The 15,654-nt window shown below is 48.5% G+C and overlaps 1 protein-coding gene across 1 annotated transcript; it reads left to right on the forward strand.

Moving 5' to 3' along the window:
• Positions 1 to 496: 496 nt before the first annotated feature.
• Positions 497 to 4,814, forward strand: LOC103629702 (ATPase 2, plasma membrane-type). Its single transcript, XM_008650812.1, has 11 exons — positions 497 to 759; positions 903 to 1,022; positions 1,120 to 1,218; positions 1,342 to 1,479; positions 1,568 to 1,882; positions 1,994 to 2,320; positions 2,393 to 2,512; positions 2,617 to 2,739; positions 2,826 to 3,746; positions 3,828 to 4,372; positions 4,458 to 4,814. Exons 1-11 carry the CDS (start codon positions 700 to 702, stop codon positions 4,552 to 4,554), a joined length of 2,865 nt encoding a protein of 954 aa, XP_008649034.1. The 5' UTR covers positions 497 to 699; the 3' UTR covers positions 4,555 to 4,814.
• The last annotated feature ends 10,840 nt before the right edge of the window (positions 4,815 to 15,654 follow it).

The raw sequence follows: 15,654 nt of genomic DNA on the forward strand, positions 1-15,654 counted from the left end.
AAACTTCAAAAATCTGGACTGACGAACAAAACTATTACAAGTTCGTGGTCTAAAATAAATTTTCTTTTAATAAGCTTTAAATAAATATGCTTGCTGTTAAGAGGCTAAGAATATTTAGAGTTAATAGTTAGATGCTAAAATTAGTTGTATAGGTCCAAACATCTCAAGCTAATAATTCAGCTAATTGTCAGTCACGTCACAACTAACAATTAGTTTCTTAGCTGGATCAATCTAGTTAATAATTTGGTAGCGGACTAACTATAAATTGTAGGGTTCCAAATATGACCTAATCTTTTTGCTAAAAAACAAGACCTAAGGGGCAAGCAAGCCTTTGCGCTAGTTTGGAAACTTGGTGATTTGAAGAGATTGAGGTCTGAAAATACGTTTATTTTGTCACCCATGGAAATGAAGGCCTTGCAATTTGTTGGCATGGCCGCATGAGACCATAACCATATGGAGGCATGGAGCCGCCGAGGACCAGGAGTCCAGATTCCCCTCCCATAATGCCGGGGAACTCTCGGAAGGGGCTGTTGCGACCCCCTTATTTCTTGCCGTCGTCTCATTCCAGAACCACTCTTTCGCTCTGAGACGATCCACCTGAACTGCACGACGGAGCGAGCCGCAAGAGCTCCTGCATCGTCGTCGCAAACCCAAGAAGACCTAGGTAGCAAGCAGTGTCAGATCCACCGCCGCGCGACCATGGCGGCGGCCTCCGCCTCCGCGTCGCTGGAAGACCTCAAGAACGAGAACGTCGACCTCGTCAGTCCTCGCATACCTCCATCTATCTCCTCTCGCTCCCTGTGACTGCATGCCATGCATTTTACGTGCAAGCAGAGATCCTGCGGGATCATGTGTGTTCACTGTGTTCGCCGTTTCGTGGTTTCGGTTTGCGATTGCAACAGGAGAGCGTTCCGATCCAGGAGGTGTTCGCCGTCCTCAAGTCCTCGCCGCACGGGCTCACCTCCACCGATGGCGCCAGCCGGCTCGAGATCTTCGGCCCCAACAAGCTCGAGGAGAAGAAGGTCCGATCATCAGTTCTGACCGATCGATCCATTTGGAGTCGATCCATGATGTAGATCTCACGAATTTGATGCGAAATGTGTATGAATCGTTCTGCAGGAGAGTAAACTGCTCAAGTTCCTGGGATTCATGTGGAACCCGCTCTCCTGGGTCATGGAGGCCGCCGCCATCATGGCCATCGCCCTCGCCAACGGAGGGGTACGTACGCCGCACGATCCCGCCGATCGACGTGCATTTACCTCACGTGTAGCGGCTACTAGTGGGCTAGTGGCTAGTGGGTGAATGACCGCGCGCGTGTGATCTCCTTCGTGCTTGCTGCAGGGGAGACCGCCGGACTGGCAGGACTTCGTCGGGATCGTCACGCTGCTCTTCATCAACTCCACAATCAGCTTTATCGAGGAGAACAATGCCGGCAACGCCGCCGCCGCCCTCATGGCCAGCCTCGCCCCGCAGACCAAGGCACGGTCCTGCGATCCGGCGTTTCTGTTGCGTCGCATACGCGCGTTGTGCTGACCGAAACGGTGGATCGATCGGCGCGTGCATGCAGGTGCTGAGGGACGGCAAGTGGTCGGAGCAGGAAGCGGCGATCCTGGTGCCGGGCGACATCATCAGCATCAAGCTCGGCGACATCATCCCCGCGGACGCGAGGCTGCTGGAGGGCGACCCGCTCAAGATCGACCAGTCAGCGCTCACGGGCGAGTCGCTCCCCGTTAACAAGATGCCCGGCGACAGCATCTACTCCGGCTCCACCTGCAAGCAGGGCGAGATCGAGGCCGTCGTGATCGCCACCGGCGTCCACACCTTCTTCGGAAAGGCCGCCCACCTCGTCGACAGCACCAACAACGTCGGCCACTTCCAGAAGGTCATGTATATTTATATATACACACACGATATATACACCACTCCCAGTGCAGTGCAGTGATCGCAGTCCATGCATGACGTTTTCCGGTCCTCACTGTCGTCGTGCGTGCAGGTGCTGACGGCGATCGGGAACTTCTGCATCTGCTCCATCGCAGTCGGGATGCTGGTCGAGATCATCGTCATGTACCCGATCCAGCACCGGCAGTACCGCGAGGGCATCGACAACCTGCTCGTGCTGCTCATCGGCGGGATCCCCATCGCCATGCCCACCGTGCTGTCGGTGACCATGGCCATCGGGTCGCACAGGCTGTCGGAGCAGGGCGCCATCACCAAGCGCATGACGGCCATCGAGGAGATGGCCGGCATGGACGTGCTCTGCAGCGACAAGACCGGCACGCTCACCCTGAACAAACTCACCGTCGACAAGAACTTGATCGAGGTGCGCATTCGATCGTGTTTCTTGTTCGTACACGTGAACACAATACTGATCAAATTTGCGTTTGGTTTTCAGCCGTTTGTGAAGGATCTGGACAAGGACGCCGTAGTCCTGTACGCAGCTCGAGCGTCGAGAACCGAGAACCAGGACGCCATCGACGCCTCCATCGTCGCAATGCTCGCCGACCCGAGCGAGGTATGTGACGCTGAACCCCTAGTCTGACACACATAAACCACTGGGTTTTGCTTCAGGTAGTGGCGATTCATGGATCTCATCTCACGAACATTGTAACGCCGCAGGCCCGTGCCGGCATCCAGGAGGTGCATTTCATGCCGTTCAATCCCGTCGACAAGCGCACTGCCATCACCTACATCGACTCCGACGGGTCATGGCACCGCATCAGCAAAGGTGCACCAGAGCAGGTCAGCACTCCTCTCACTCTCAGCCAGTGCAGAGTGCACGCACCTTGGTGTCTGATGTTGACCTGTGCGTGCATGAGTGGCCGTAGATCATCGAGCTGTGCCGGCTCCGGGAGGACCTGAGCCGGCGGGTGCACGCCATCATCGCCAAGTTCGCGGACCGTGGCCTGCGTTCGCTGGCCGTGGCGCGGCAGAGAGTCCCCGAGGGCAACAAGGACGCGCCAGGCACTCCGTGGCAGTTCCTGGCCGTGCTCCCGCTGTTCGACCCGCCGAGGCACGACAGCGCCGAGACCATCCGCCGCGCGCTCAACCTGGGCGTGAACGTCAAGATGATCACGGGCGACCAGCTGGCCATCGGCAAGGAGACCGGGCGGCGCCTCGGCATGGGCACCAACATGTACCCGTCCAGCTCCCTGCTCAAGGACGGCGACACGGGCGGGCTCCCCGTGGACGAGCTGATCGAGAAGGCGGACGGGTTCGCGGGCGTGTTCCCGGAGCACAAGTACGAGATCGTGCGGCGGCTGCAGGAGCGGAAGCACATCTGCGGGATGACGGGGGACGGCGTGAACGATGCGCCGGCGCTGAAGAAGGCGGACATCGGGATCGCCGTGGCGGACGCGACGGACGCGGCGCGGGGCGCGTCCGACATCGTGCTCACGGAGCCCGGCCTCAGCGTCATCATCAGCGCCGTGCTGACGAGCCGCGCCATCTTCCAGCGGATGAAGAACTACACCATCTACGCCGTGTCCATCACCATCCGGGTGGTGCTGGGCTTCCTGCTGCTGGCCCTCATCTGGCGGTTCGACTTCGCGCCCTTCATGGTGCTCATCATCGCCGTGCTCAACGACGGCACCATCATGACCATCTCCAAGGACCGGGTGAAGCCGTCCCCGGTGCCAGACGCCTGGCGCCTCCAGGAGATCTTCGCCACCGGCGTCGTCCTCGGCACCTACCAGGCTCTCGCCACCGTCCTCTTCTTCTGGGCCGTTCGCGACACCGCCTTCTTCACGGTCAGTCAGACATGGTTTCTGTTCTGACTGACGACCCTTAGTCCTGACATGTGTGCAAATGCAAATCCAAATGCAATGCAGAATACGTTCGGGGTGCACCACATCGGGGACAGCACGGAGGAGCTGATGGCGGCCGTGTACCTTCAGGTGAGCATCATCAGCCAGGCGCTCATCTTCGTGACCCGCGCTCGGAGCTGGTTCTTCGTGGAGCGCCCTGGCCTGCTGCTGGTGGCCGCCTTCCTGGCCGCGCAGCTGGTGGCGACGCTGATCGCCGTGTACGCGCACTGGCCGTTCGCCAAGATCAAGGGCATCGGCTGGGGGTGGGGCGGCGTCATCTGGCTCTTCACCATCGTCACCTTCTTCCCGCTGGACGTGTTCAAGTTCGCCATCCGCTACTTCCTGAGCGGCAAGCAGTGGAACAACGTGTTCGACAACAAGACGGCGTTCGCCAGCGAGCTGGACTACGGCAGGGGCAAGCGCGAGGCGCAGTGGGCGATCGCGCAGCGGTCCCTGCACGGGCTGCAGCAGCCCGAGGCGTCGGGCCTCTTCAACAGCGACAACAGCAACGATTTCATCGAGCTCTCCGAGATCGCCGAGCAGGCCAAGCGCCGAGCGGAGATCGCCAGGTATGTCGTGTCGCTGCTGAATGAATTACATAGGCAAGACATTGCCAATTTGCCGCCGCCATGAACTTTGGTTTGCTGCACGCAGGCTAAGGGAGCTGCACACACTGAAAGGGCACGTGGAGTCGGTGGTGAAGCTCAAGGGGCTGGACATCAACACCATCCAACATAACTACACCGTGTGATCACCATAGCTACTCGTTTTCATGTCATCGGTCGATTTGGAGGAGGCGATTTGGAGGAGGAGCTTTTTTTTCTCTCTCGAAAGGCCGGAGGAGGAAGATGAACTGTAGGATTCAGTTTTACTCGTTTTCTTTTATGTTATTACATATACAGCCTAATCGAGCAGGGAAATATCTAGGTGAGATAAATAACTTCTTGAAGAAGCTGTAGAATCTGATGTGGAGCCGAATAATTCGAAGCTTACTGGGAAAGCCATGCATTAGGAGTTTTGTCAATATTTATTTGCTTGTTTAGGCAGCTGTAGTGTTTTCTCTTGATTAGTGGCATGCAAATACAATCCTTTTCAACTTGAATAGCATGCAGATTCATTCCTGAAGGTTTATTTCGTGCGGAATTTCCTTTTCCTTTTTTTCGGGATGGGATTAATTGTGACGATTACCTTGAGGAAGAATGAAGTCTCGCTATAAAGGAAATCCTAGATGTATATCAGCACTGATATAAAAAAAAAGGAATGTTTAATTGTGATATAAAATTGGGATGGTATACGCGCGATGTAAAGAAGTCTTTGACCGTTGCGGAGGCCTTTCACAGGAACAATTGGATGAATTGAGCATACCCAACTACAGAAAATTGTTGCTTTATGGAACATGGTGCAAATTATTAATCTGCATCAAGGGGCGGAGCTAGGCCATTTTTTGGTCAGCTGAATCCGATAATTTTATAAATATCTAATAGAAAAAGTCTTAATAACAAGAGTTCTATAGTGAAAATCCAGTATATAATACTGATGCACCACCGGGGCTTTGCCGAGTGCCACCATCGGCAAAGGAAGACTCTAGGTAACGACAACCTTTACTGAGGGTAGCACACTCGGCATAATTGGACACTCGGCGAAGGGTGACGCTCGGCGAAGGACCGTCAGCCGACGTTTATAGCTGACGACCGTTACCTTTGCCGAGCGCCGGGCGCTGACACTCGACAAAGATGGTACGCTACCGAGTGTTGGGCCGGGCGACACTCGGCGAAGCATACTACTTTGTCGAGTGCCTTGCTTAGACACTCGTCAAAGTTTGTTTTCATTTTTTTCTTTTTCCAACTAAATTTTTTGTGGTTTGTTCCTACACTATCCGCCTGTTTGGTTGGTTTCTCCCGGTAGCCCGGCTGCATGAGCCAGGCCGGCGAGAGCCTGGCTCCAGAGATGCGACCAATTTGCTCGCGTATGTAGAGCCTGGCCCAGGGTGCTTTAAGTATCGTGCGAGTCTGACTCCACATCTGCATGCAGGTAACCAAACACACACCTCGCACGTGTAGAGCCTGGCTGACTACAACCAAACACCAGCTCATTGCATCCCGCGATGCAAGCACCAACAAATACAGGCAACCAAACGCATGGTATGTAGATCTACATGTTCCATTTTTTGGAACAATTATAAAAGTGTTTGCTATAAATATTAGATTTTGTTCGTTTAATTGTATTTCCTCGGATAATTCATATTTGAACTACAAGTCACTCGAAAAATAGAAAACCGTGAATGCAAAAATGATATTCATGTTATTTAGCACAAGTTACGGTCCATTTCAAGAGCAGACCGGAATGTTCGAGCACCATGCTCACGAAACATGGCCGTGAACTTGCCATCCATTTGTTTAAAAATTGTATAAAACACAAACAAAGTCAGAAAATCATGAAACTTGTCCACATGTCATAACACTCGGCAAAAAAGGTGCCTAGGCCATAACACTCGGCAAAGAAGGCACACATAGGCACCGATAAAGCTTCTTTGCCGAGTGTTGTGGCCTCGACACTTGGCAAAGAAGCAACCTTTGTCGAGTGCCTCCTAGTGCGGCGGCAAAGGTACTGACAGATGGGACCGCTAGCGACCTCATTGTCGAGTGCTAGTTCGGCGGGCACTCGGCAAAGAGGAAACTCTTTACCGAGTGTCACCTAATACACTCGGCAAAGGGATACTCTTTACCGAGTGTCACCTAGTACACTCAGGAAAGGCTCCGTCTCCTTTACCAGCCGCCGTGACGACGACTTTTCTTTGTCGAGTCCCTTGTGGTCCGATAAAAAGTACTCGGCAAAGAAGTTGTTGCCGATGTACAGTTCGCTGAGCTCTCTTTGCCGAGTGTCACACTCGGCAAAACCTTCGCCGAATGTTTTCCCGGCTTTGCCACTCGGCAAAGAGACGATTTCCGATAGCGATGACCCCAATAAAATATTTGCCTACTGTCTGCATCCTAACCAGGAGGACAAACTCACGTGGAAACTAACAGCATGTGGCGAGTACACAACGTCATCGGCGTACAATGCTCAGTTGATGGGAACATGCAACGAGCCAATTATGGCCTCCATTTGGCAGGCGTGGGCTCCACTAAAGTGCAAGTTCTTCGTGTGTCTATGTCACACCCGGTTTTAGAAGGCAAACCGAATGCGAACCATGTACATGCCAGGATCAGCAATTCACATACACAACAGTTACATAGCTGGACATCATCACATATTGCTCAAATAATAACATAAAAGGGGAATAATAGTCGATTACATCTTATGTCTGAGACATCCACATAGTCTTTACAATAATCAAAGTGCGAGAAAGAAACGTAGATACATGCGGCCTTCACAGGCAGCCGACTGGGGGTTGCCGCTAACCCACGCCTAGAACCCGTCGTAATCTTGGAACTCCTAGAAGTCTCCTTCCACGGCTTCATCTTCTCCTGAGTAGTGGTTGCAATGCTGACAACCTGGGGATGGGGGTGTTTGGTGTGTAGAGCAAGGGTGAGTACACATCAACATACTCAGCAAGTGTCCTGTTTGGCTGTAGTGAACTAGCTTTATGTGGGGGTAAGTCAAGTAGTTGCTTTTAGTTGGTCAGGTTATTATTACTAATAGAGAAAGCCAAGTTTTAGAATTAACCCACGTTATTAACCCAAATGTACCCCTTTCCAAACGGAAAGAGTACCACTTACCATCACCAGAGTCAATAACAAAAACCATCAATCTCATCGCCACCTGTAATCCGAACATCTCTGATCAAGTACCACTAATCAATGGAGCTCCCTTAGCCGCTCATAACCGCGAGCACGGTTGATATATCAGTTTTCAAACACTCTGCAGAGGTTGCACACTTTACCCACAAGCCATGATTCCCTTTCTGCCCAGAGATCATGGCTCTCCAATGGTCACTACCAAGGTGACCCAGCAGGGTATCACTACGTAGCCTTTACAAAGATTCCCCAGGGCTATAGCCGCCCGTTAGGTTTCCTAAATGCACCACACTCCTCCCCAAGGGGCGAACCAAACTTGGCAGAGCGAGCCGCATACACCGAGCCCCATTAACGGCACAACAGCTAAGCGAACTACACCCTGGTTCCTCTAATTATTTAGCTAAGGGCGTCCCACTCCACCCTCATGGTTGCACTGTTTTCTCGAGCGGTCATCCAACGAACAGGTCCTTACGGAGAGGCACTCGAGAAACCGCTCGAGTCCCCTTAAATGCCACAAGTATATCATCATAACAAACGAGGGAAACAACGTATCATTGCTAAATCTCATCATGTTCATTGATTAGTGTTGAGCAATAGCATAAAGCTAAACAATAATAATCCAACCCAAATAGGTAAACAAGGACATGGATAACAAAAGCTAGTCAATCCTTAGGTATAACTGTGTAAATGCGGGAAGTGAATTATAGAATGTATAGGACAAAGATAGGTCAAGGGACACTTGCCTCCACCAACCAGCTGCTGCTCAGAGGCTTCTCCTGCGAGTTCTTCGGGCTCCTCAACCAGATCGTTCTCTATGTGAGCACAAACATACATACATCCATCCATTTGAATTAGGAAATAAACAGTACACCATACAAGAGAGCAGATAAGTCAAATATGCATAAGATATGACATACGATATTGCATTCTCCATGGCTAAAAAGAGAAGAGGTGATAGTCGCCTAGAGGGGGGGGGGGTGAATAGGGCGAAACTGAAATTTACAAATATAAACACAACTACAAGCCGGGTTAGCGTTAGAAATGTAAACGAGTCCGCGAGAGAGGGTGCAAAACAAATCGCAAGCAAATGGAGAGTGTGACACGCGGATTTGTTTTACCGAGGTTCGGTTCTCGCAAACCTACTCCCCGTTGAGGAGGCCACAAAGGCCGGGTCTCTTTCAACCCTTCCCTCTCTCAAACGGTCCCTCGGACCGAGTGAGCTTCTCTTCTCAAATCAGAGTCGGGAATAAAACTTTCCCGCAAGGGCCACCACACAATTGGTGCCTCTTGCCTTGATTACAATTGAGTGTTGATCACAAGAGCAAGTGAGAAAGAAAAGAAGCAATCCAAGCGTAAGAGCTCAAAAGAACACGACAAATCTCTCTCGCTAATCACTAAAGCCTTTTGTGGAATTGGAGAGGATTTGATCTCTTTGGTGTGTCTAGAATTAAATGCCTAGCTCTTGTAAGTGGTTGAGAGGTGAAAAACTTGGATGCCATGAATGTGGGGGTGGTTGGAGTATTTATAGCCCCAACCACCAAACTTGACCGTTGGTGGAGGCTGTCTGTTCGATGGCGCACCGGACAGTTCGGTGCACACCGGACATGTCCGGTGCCCCAGCCACGTCACCAATGCCCTTGGATTCTGACTGTTGGAGCTCCTGACTTGTGGGCCCGCCTGGATGTCCGGTGCACACTGGACATCTCCTGTTCATTGTCCGGTGTGCCAGTATGGGCGCGCCTGACTTCTGCGCGCGCGCAGCGCGCATTAAATGCGCCGCAGGTAGCCGTTGGCGCCGAAATAGCCGTTGCTCCGTTGTTACACCGGACAGTTCGGTGCACACCGGACATGTCCGGTGAATTATAGCGGAGCGGCTGCTGCGCGTTCCCGAGGCTGCTGAGTTCCGGAGGCCGCGCTTCCTTGGAGCACCGGACACTGTCCGGTGAATTATAGCGCGCCGGCCTGAGAAATTCCCGAAGGTAGCGAGTTCGAGTTGGAGTCCTCTGGTACACCGGACACTGTCCGGTGGTGCACCGGACAGTCCGGTGCCCCCAGACCAGAGGTGCCTTCGGTTGCCTCTTTGCTCCTTTGTTGAATCCAAAACTTGATCTTTTTATTGGCTGAGTGTGAACCTTTTACACCTGTATAATCTATACACTTGAGCAAACTAGTTAGTCCAATTATTTGTGTTGGGCAATTCAACCACCAAAATTAATTAGGGACTAGGTGTAAGCCTAATTCCCTTTCAATCTCCCCCTTTTTGGTGATTGATGCCAACACAAACCAAAGCAAATATAGAAGTGCATAACTGAACTAGTTTGCATAATGTAAGTGTAAATGTTGCTTGGAATTGAGCCAATCTAAATACTTACAAGATATGCATGGATCGTTTCTTTCTTATTTAACATTTTGGACCACGCTTGCACCACATGTTTTGTTTTTGCAAACTCTTTTGTAAATCCTTTTCAAAGTTCTTTTGCAAATAGTCAAAGGTAAATGAATAAGATTTTGAGAAGCATTTTCAAGATTTGAAATTTTCTCCCCCTGTTTCAAATGCTTTTCCTTTGACTAAACAAAACTCCCCCTAAATGAGATCCTCCTCTTAGTGTTCAAGAGGGTTTTGATATATCATTTTTGAAATACTACTTTCTCCTCCTTTTGAACACAATAGGAAACAAATTGATAATATTTCTGGAAAACACGAAGTTTTTGAAATTGGTGGTGGTGCGGTCCTTTTGCTTTGGGCCCTTACTTTCTCCCCCTTTGGCATGAATCGCCAAAAACGGAATCATTAGAGCCCACGAAGTGCTATCTTCCCCTTTGGTCATAAATAAATGAGTTAAGATTATACCAAAGACGAAGTCCTTTTGCTCTCTCCCCCAAAGATGGAGAGTCTTTTGGAGCGACAGCGAAGGATGAGTTACGGAGTGGAAGCCTTTGTCTTCGCCGAAGACTCCAATTTCCTTTCAATACACCTATGACTTGGTTTGAAATAGACTTGAAAAACACATTAGTCATAGCATATGAAAGAGACATGATCAAAGGTATATAGAAGAGCAATGTGTACAATTTAAAAAAGGAAGTTCCTAGAATCAAGAATATTGAGCTCATGCCTAAGTTTGGTAAAAGATTGTTCATCAAGAGGCTTGGTAAAGATATCGGCTAATTGATCTTTAGTATTAATGTATGAAATCTCGATATCTCCCTTTTGTTGGTGATCCCTAAGAAAATGATACCGAATGGCTATGTGTTTAGTGCGACTATGCTCGACGGGATTATCCGCCATCTTGATTGCACTCTCATTATCATATAGCAAAGGGACTTTGGTTAATTTGTAACCATAGTCCCGCAGGGTTTGCCTCATCCAAAGCAATTGCGCGCAACAATGGCCTGTGGCAATATACTCGGCTTCAGCGGTGGAAAGAGCGACCGAATTTTGCTTGTTTGAAGCCCAAGACACCAAGGATCTTCCCAAGAACTGGCAAGTCCCCGATGTGCTCTTCCTATTAATCTTACACCCCGCCCAATCGGCATCCGAATAACCAATCAAATCAAATGTGGATCCCCGAGGGTACCAAAGCCCAAACTTAGGAGTATAAGCCAAATATCTCAAGATTCATTTTACGGCCGTAAGGTGAGCTTCCTTAGGGTCGGCTTGGAATCTTGCACACATGCATACAGAAAGCATAATATCCGGTCGAGATGCACATAAATAGAGTAAAGAACCTATCATCGACCGGTATACCTTTTGATCCACGGACTTACCTCCTGTGTCGAGGTCGAGATGCCCATTGGTTCCCATGGGTGTCTTGATGGGCTTGGCATCTTTCATCCCAAACTTGTTTAGAATGTCTTGAGTGTACTTCGTTTGGCTAATGAAGGTGCCCTCTTGGAGTTGTTTCACTTGGAATCCTAAGAAATACTTCAACTCCCCCATCATAGACATCTCGAATTTCTGTGTCATAATCCTACTAAACTCTTCACATGTAGACTCGTTAGTAGACCCAAATATAATATCATCAACATAAATTTGGCATACAAACAAGTCATTTTCAAGAGTTTTAGTAAAGAGTGTAGGATCGGCCTTTCCGACTTTGAAACCATTAGCAATAAGGAAATCCCTAAGGCATTCATACCATGCTCTTGGGGCTTGCTTGAGCCCATAAAGCCCCTTAGAGAGCTTATAGACATGGTTAGGGTATTCACTGTCTTCAAAGCCGGGAGGTTGCTCAACATAGACTTCTTCCTTGATTGGTCCATTGAGGAAGGCACTTTTCACGTCCATTTGATAAAGCTTAAAGCCATGGTAAGTAGCATAGGCTAATAATATACTAATTGACTCAAGCCTAGCTACGGGTGCATAGGTTTCACCGAAGTCCAAACCTTCGACTTGGGAGTATCCTTTGGCCACAAGTCGAGCTTTGTTCCTTGTCACCACACCATGCTCATCTTGCTTGTTGCGGAAGACCCATTTGGTTCCTACAATATTTTGGTTAGGACGTGGAACTAAATGCCATACCTCATTTCTAGTGAAGTTGTTGAGCTCCTCTTGCATCGCCACCACCCAATCCGAATCTTGAAGTGCTTCCTCTACCCTGTGTGGCTCAATAGAGGAAACAAAAGAGTAATGTTCACAAAAATGTGCAACACGAGATCTAGTGGTTACCCCCTTATGAATGTCGCCGAGGATGGTGTCGACGGGGTGATCTCGTTGGATTGCTTGGTGGACTCTTGGGTGTGGCGGCCTTGGTTCTTGCTCATCCTCCTTTTCTTGATCATTTGCATCTCCCCCTTGATTATTGCCATCATCTTGAGGTGGCTCATCTTCTTGATCTTGCCCTTCGTCAACTTGAGCCTTATCCTCATTTTGAGTTGGTGGAGATGCTTGCGTGGAGGAGGATGGTTGATCTTGTGCATGTGGAGGCTCTTCGGATTCCTTAGGACACACATCCCCAATGGACATGTTCCTTAGCGCTATGCATGGAGCCTGTTCTTCACCTATCTCATCAAGATCAACTTGCTCTACTTGGGAGCCGTTAGTCTCATCAAACACAACGTCACAGGAAACTTCAACAAGTCCTGAGGACTTGTTAAAGACTCTATATGCCCTTGTGTTTGAGTCATATCCTAGTAAAAAGCCTTCTACAGTTTTAGGAGCAAATTTAGATTTTCTACCTCTTTTAACAAGAATAAAACATTTGCTACCAAAAACTCTAAAATATGAAATATTTGGCTTTTTACCGGTTAGGAGTTCATAGGATGTCTTCTTGAGGATTCGGTGAAGATATAACCGGTTGATGGCATAGCAAGCGGTGTTGACCGCCTCGGCCCAAAACCGATCCGAAGTCTTGTACTCATCAAGCATGGTCCTAGCCATGTCCAATAGAGTTCGATTCTTCCTCTCCACTACACCATTTTGTTGTGGCGTGTAGGGAGAAGAGAACTCATGCTTGATGCCCTCCTCCTCAAGAAAGCCTTCGATTTGAGAGTTCTTGAACTCCGTCCCGTTGTCGCTTCTAATTTTCTTGATCCTTAAGCCGAACTCATTTTGAGCCCGTCTCAAGAATCCCTTTAAGGTCTCTTGGGTATGAGATTTGTCCTGCAAAAAGAACACCCAAGTGAAGCGAGAATAATCATCCATAATAACTAGACAGTACTTACTCCCGCCGATGCTTATGTAAGCGATCGGGCCGAATAGATCCATGTGAAGGAGCTCCAGTGGCCTGTCACTTGTCATAATGTTCTTGTGTGGATGATGAGTCCCAACTTGCTTTCCTGCTTGGCATGCGCTACAAATCCTGTCTTTCTCAAAGTGAACATTTGTTAGTCCCAAAATGTGCTCTCCCTTTAGAAGCTTATGAAGATTCTTCATCCCAACGTGGGCTAGTCGGTGATGCCAGAGCCAACCCATGTTAGTCTTAGCAATTAAACATGTGTCGAGTTCAGCTCTATCAAAATCTACCAAGTATAGCTGACCCTCTAACACACCCTTAAATGCTATTGAATCATCACTTCTTCTAAAGACAGTGACACCTACATCAGTGAATAGACAGTTGTAGCCCATTTGACATAATTGGGATACAGAAAGCAAATTGTAATCTAAAGAGTCTACAAGAAAAACATTGGAAATAGTATGGTCAGGTGATATAGCAATTTTACCCAAACCTTTGACCAAACCTTGATTTCCATCCCCGAATGTGATAGCTCGTTGGGGATCTTGGTTTTTCTCATATGAGGAGAACATCTTCTTCTCCCCTGTCATGTGGTTTGTGCACCCGCTGTCGAGTATCCAACTTGAGCCCCCGGATGCATAAACCTACAAAACAATTTTAGTTCTTGACTTTAGGTACCCAAACGGTTTTGGGTCCTTTGGCATTAGACACAAGAACTTTGGGTACCCAAACACAAGTCTTGGAGCCCTTGTGTTTGCCCCCAACAAACTTGGCAACTACCTTGCCGGATTTGTTAGTAAGCACATAAGATGCATCAAAAGTCTTAAATGAAATGTCATGATCATTTGATGCATTAGGAGTTTTCTTACTAGGCAACTTAGCACGGGTTGGTTGCCTAGAGCTAGATGTCTCACCCTTATACATAAAAGCATGGTTAGGGCCAGAGTGAGACTTCCTAGAATGAATTTTCTTAATTTTGCTCTCGGGATAACCGGGAGGGTACAAAATGTAGCCCTCGTTATCCTGAGGCATGGGAGCCTTGCCCTTAACAAAGTTAGACAAATTTTTAGGAGGGGCATTAAGTTTGACATTGTCTCCCCTTTGGAAGCCAATGCCATCCTTGATGCCAGGGCGTCTCCCATTATAGAGCATACTTCTAGCAAATTTAAATCTTTCATTTTCTAAGTTATGCTCGGCAATTTTAGCATCTAATAATGCTATATGATCATTTTGTTGTTTAATTAGAGCCATGTGATCATGAATAGCATTGATATCAACATCTCTACATCTAGTGCAAATAGAAACATGCTCAACATTAGATGTAGAGGGTTTGCAAGATTTTAGTTCAACAACCTTAGCATGCAACAAATCATTTTTAGTTCTAAGGTCGGAAACATTAGCTTTGCAAACATCAAAATCTTTAGCCTTAGCAATCAAATTATCATTTTCTACTCTAAGGCTAGCAAGAGAATCATTCAATTCCTTAATCTTAGTAAGCAAATCATCATTATCATTTCTAAGATCGGGAATTGAATCAATACAAACATGAGAATCAACCTTAGCAATTAATCTAGCATTTTCATTTCTAAGGTTGTTAATGGTCTCATGGCAAGTGCTTAGCTCACTAGACAATTTTTCACATTTTTCTACCTCTAGAGCATAAGCATTTTTAACCTTAACATGCTTTTTATTTTCCTTGATTAGGAAGTCCTCTTGGGAATCCAAGAGGTCATCCTTTTCATGGATGGCACTAATTAGCTCATTTAGTTTTTCCTTTTGTTCCATGTTAAGGTTGGCAAAAAGAACGCGCAAGTTATCCTCCTCATTGCTAGCATCATCCTCATCACTAGAGGTTTCATATTTAGTGGAGGATCTTGATTTTACCTTCTTCCTTTTGCCGTCCTTTGCCATGAGGCACTTGTGGCCGACGTTGGGGAAGAGGAGTCCCTTGGTGACGGCGATGTTGGCGGCGTCCTCGTCGGAGGAGGAGTCGGTGGAGCTCTCGTCGGAGTCCCACTCGCGGCACACGTGGGCATCGCCGCCCCTCTTCTTGTGGTACCTCTTCTTTTCTTTCATCTTTCCTTTCTTGTCGTTATCCCTGTCACTGTCACTTGATAATGGACATTTAGCGATAAAGTGACCGGGCTTACCACACTTGTAGCAAACCTTCTTGGAACGGAATTTGTAATCCTTCCCCTTCCGTTGCTTGAGGATTTGGCGAAAGCTTTTTATGATTAAAGCCATCTCCTCATTGTCGAGCTTGGAGGCGTCAATTGGTTGTCTACTCGGTGTAGACTCCTCCTTTTTCTCCTCCGTCGCCTTGAAGGCCACCGGTTGTGCCTCGGATGTGGAAGGTTCGTCAAGCTCGTTGATCTTCTTTGAGCCTTTAATCATACATTCAAAGCTCACAAAATTCCCGATAACTTCCTCGGGGGTCATTAG

This window comes from Zea mays, chromosome 6 (genome assembly GCF_902167145.1).
Source record: "Zea mays cultivar B73 chromosome 6, Zm-B73-REFERENCE-NAM-5.0, whole genome shotgun sequence".
NCBI classification, from domain to species: domain Eukaryota; kingdom Viridiplantae; phylum Streptophyta; class Magnoliopsida; order Poales; family Poaceae; genus Zea; species Zea mays.

Coding starts and splice junctions, on each gene's coding strand:
- LOC103629702 (XM_008650812.1), top strand. CDS start 700: ATGGCGGCGGCCTCCGCCTCCGCGTCGCTGGAAGACCTCAAGAACGAG. Junction 2,321..2,392: donor TCGACAAGAACTTGATCGAG/GTGCGCATTCGA, acceptor TTTGGTTTTCAG/CCGTTTGTGAAGGATCTGGA. Junction 2,740..2,825: donor GCAAAGGTGCACCAGAGCAG/GTCAGCACTCCT, acceptor GAGTGGCCGTAG/ATCATCGAGCTGTGCCGGCT.